At 25.9% G+C, this 1,659-nt stretch overlaps 1 protein-coding gene across 1 annotated transcript in view; it reads left to right on the plus strand.

Annotated features, from left to right (window-relative positions):
• The window catches only part of LOC108571927 (serine--tRNA ligase, mitochondrial), a 1,955-nt gene extending 409 nt beyond the window's left edge, over positions 1–1,546 (plus strand). The window contains exons 2-4 of the mRNA XM_017934085.1: positions 127–849; positions 980–1,147; positions 1,225–1,546. Coding sequence (XP_017789574.1) covers positions 127–849; positions 980–1,147; positions 1,225–1,546 — 1,213 coding nt within the window. The remainder of the gene's footprint in view (positions 1–126; positions 850–979; positions 1,148–1,224) is intronic.
• The last annotated feature ends 113 nt before the right edge of the window (positions 1,547–1,659 follow it).

A 1,659-nucleotide genomic window follows, 5' to 3' on the forward strand; every position in this document is an offset into this window, starting at 1 on the left:
TATATAATATAATAAAAATAAAATAAAATATTGAAAAATATGTATGTATGTGTACATATATACATTCTGTTTTAATATTTTCATAATTAAATTTAATTAATGCTATATATATTTTTTACAGTTTAGAAAACAATCTGTGCAATGTAACATAGATACAATACAACATATTCCAGAACCTGAATATGATACAAATTTTTTATGTAATCCATCAAATCGAGATATTATTTTCAATAATATAATGGCAAGAAAAAGTATTGGGAATATTGATAAGGTTCTAGAGCTTTCAGAGAAATCTGAATTAAAGGAATCTTTTTTGTATGAGTTGAGTAAAATACCAAATCAAACAGATCCAATGGTATTATCTTATGGCAAAGAACCAAAAATATTAAAGGAATGTGGATCTAAGCCACTATTTGATTTTGAACCACAAGAATTTGTAAAAATAGCTACAGATTTAAAATTATTAAAACAATCCTTGGGAGCTTTAATAGGACAACGAGGTTACATATTTTTAGGAGATTTAGCAGAATTAGAAGAAGTATTAGTCCACTATACAATCAAAGAATTAATGAGGCATGGTTTTAAACTTGTTTCTGTACCTGATATTATTCCTACCAAAATTATAGAAAGATGTGGTTTGATATCAGATAATGGAAGAACTCTTGTATATAGTTTGAATCCTTTTTATGAACAAGATTACAGTCTATCTGGAACAGCAGAAATGTCATTAGCTTATAAAGTTATGAATACTATATTTGATGCTGCAGATTTACCATTAAAAATGGCTGCTGTAAGCAGATGTTTTAGAGCAGAAACTTCAAGTATTATAGAAGAAAGGGGTATATATAGGTAATATCATGTTTTACTTGTTTTTAAATATATGTAGTTATTGTAATGACCTAGTAATTATTTTAACTAAATATTTGATTAAAGAACTGTTTAATATCTTTAGTATCCAAGTTTATTTATTTTAATTAAGGGTTCATCAGTTTACAAAAGTTGAAATGTTTGTATGTTCTGAACATGAAAAATCTACAAAACAATTTGAAGAACTTCAAGAAATTCAAGAAAATTTATTTTCTTCTCTAAATTTACATTTTCGAATAATTGATATGCCACCTTATGATTTAGGAGCTCCAGCATATAGGTTTGTAATATAATATATGTACATGTCTAACTAAATTTTAAGTTCTTCAATGTCATTTTACAAATTTATATATTTAGGAAAGTCGACATGGAAGGTTGGATGCCTGGAAGAAAATTATATGGAGAATTATCAAGTTGCAGTAATTGTACAGATTACCAATCACGACGGCTCGGTATAAAATATAAAACAAAAGATGGAAAACTTTTGCATGTTCATACTTTAAATGGAACTGCATGTGCTATACCTCGTATGTTAATTGCACTTTGTGAAACACATCAAACAAAACATGCTCGCATTAAAATTCCTGAAATATTAATTCCATTTATGAACGAAAAAAATCTTATTAAGAAACAACCAGTTGCAAATATGAGATTCCATAAGTATAAGCAACAAATTTAATGTATAGATGTTTTAGTACATAAACATTCATAAATATAAACGTAATTTCTAGTAATGTGTAAATTGAAAAAATATTTCATTGTATTTATAATTATGAAAATATGAAAATAAAA

The sequence above is a fragment of the Habropoda laboriosa genome, unplaced genomic scaffold, assembly GCF_001263275.1.
Source record: "Habropoda laboriosa isolate 0110345459 unplaced genomic scaffold, ASM126327v1 scaffold67, whole genome shotgun sequence".
Lineage (NCBI taxonomy): Eukaryota > Metazoa > Arthropoda > Insecta > Hymenoptera > Apidae > Habropoda > Habropoda laboriosa.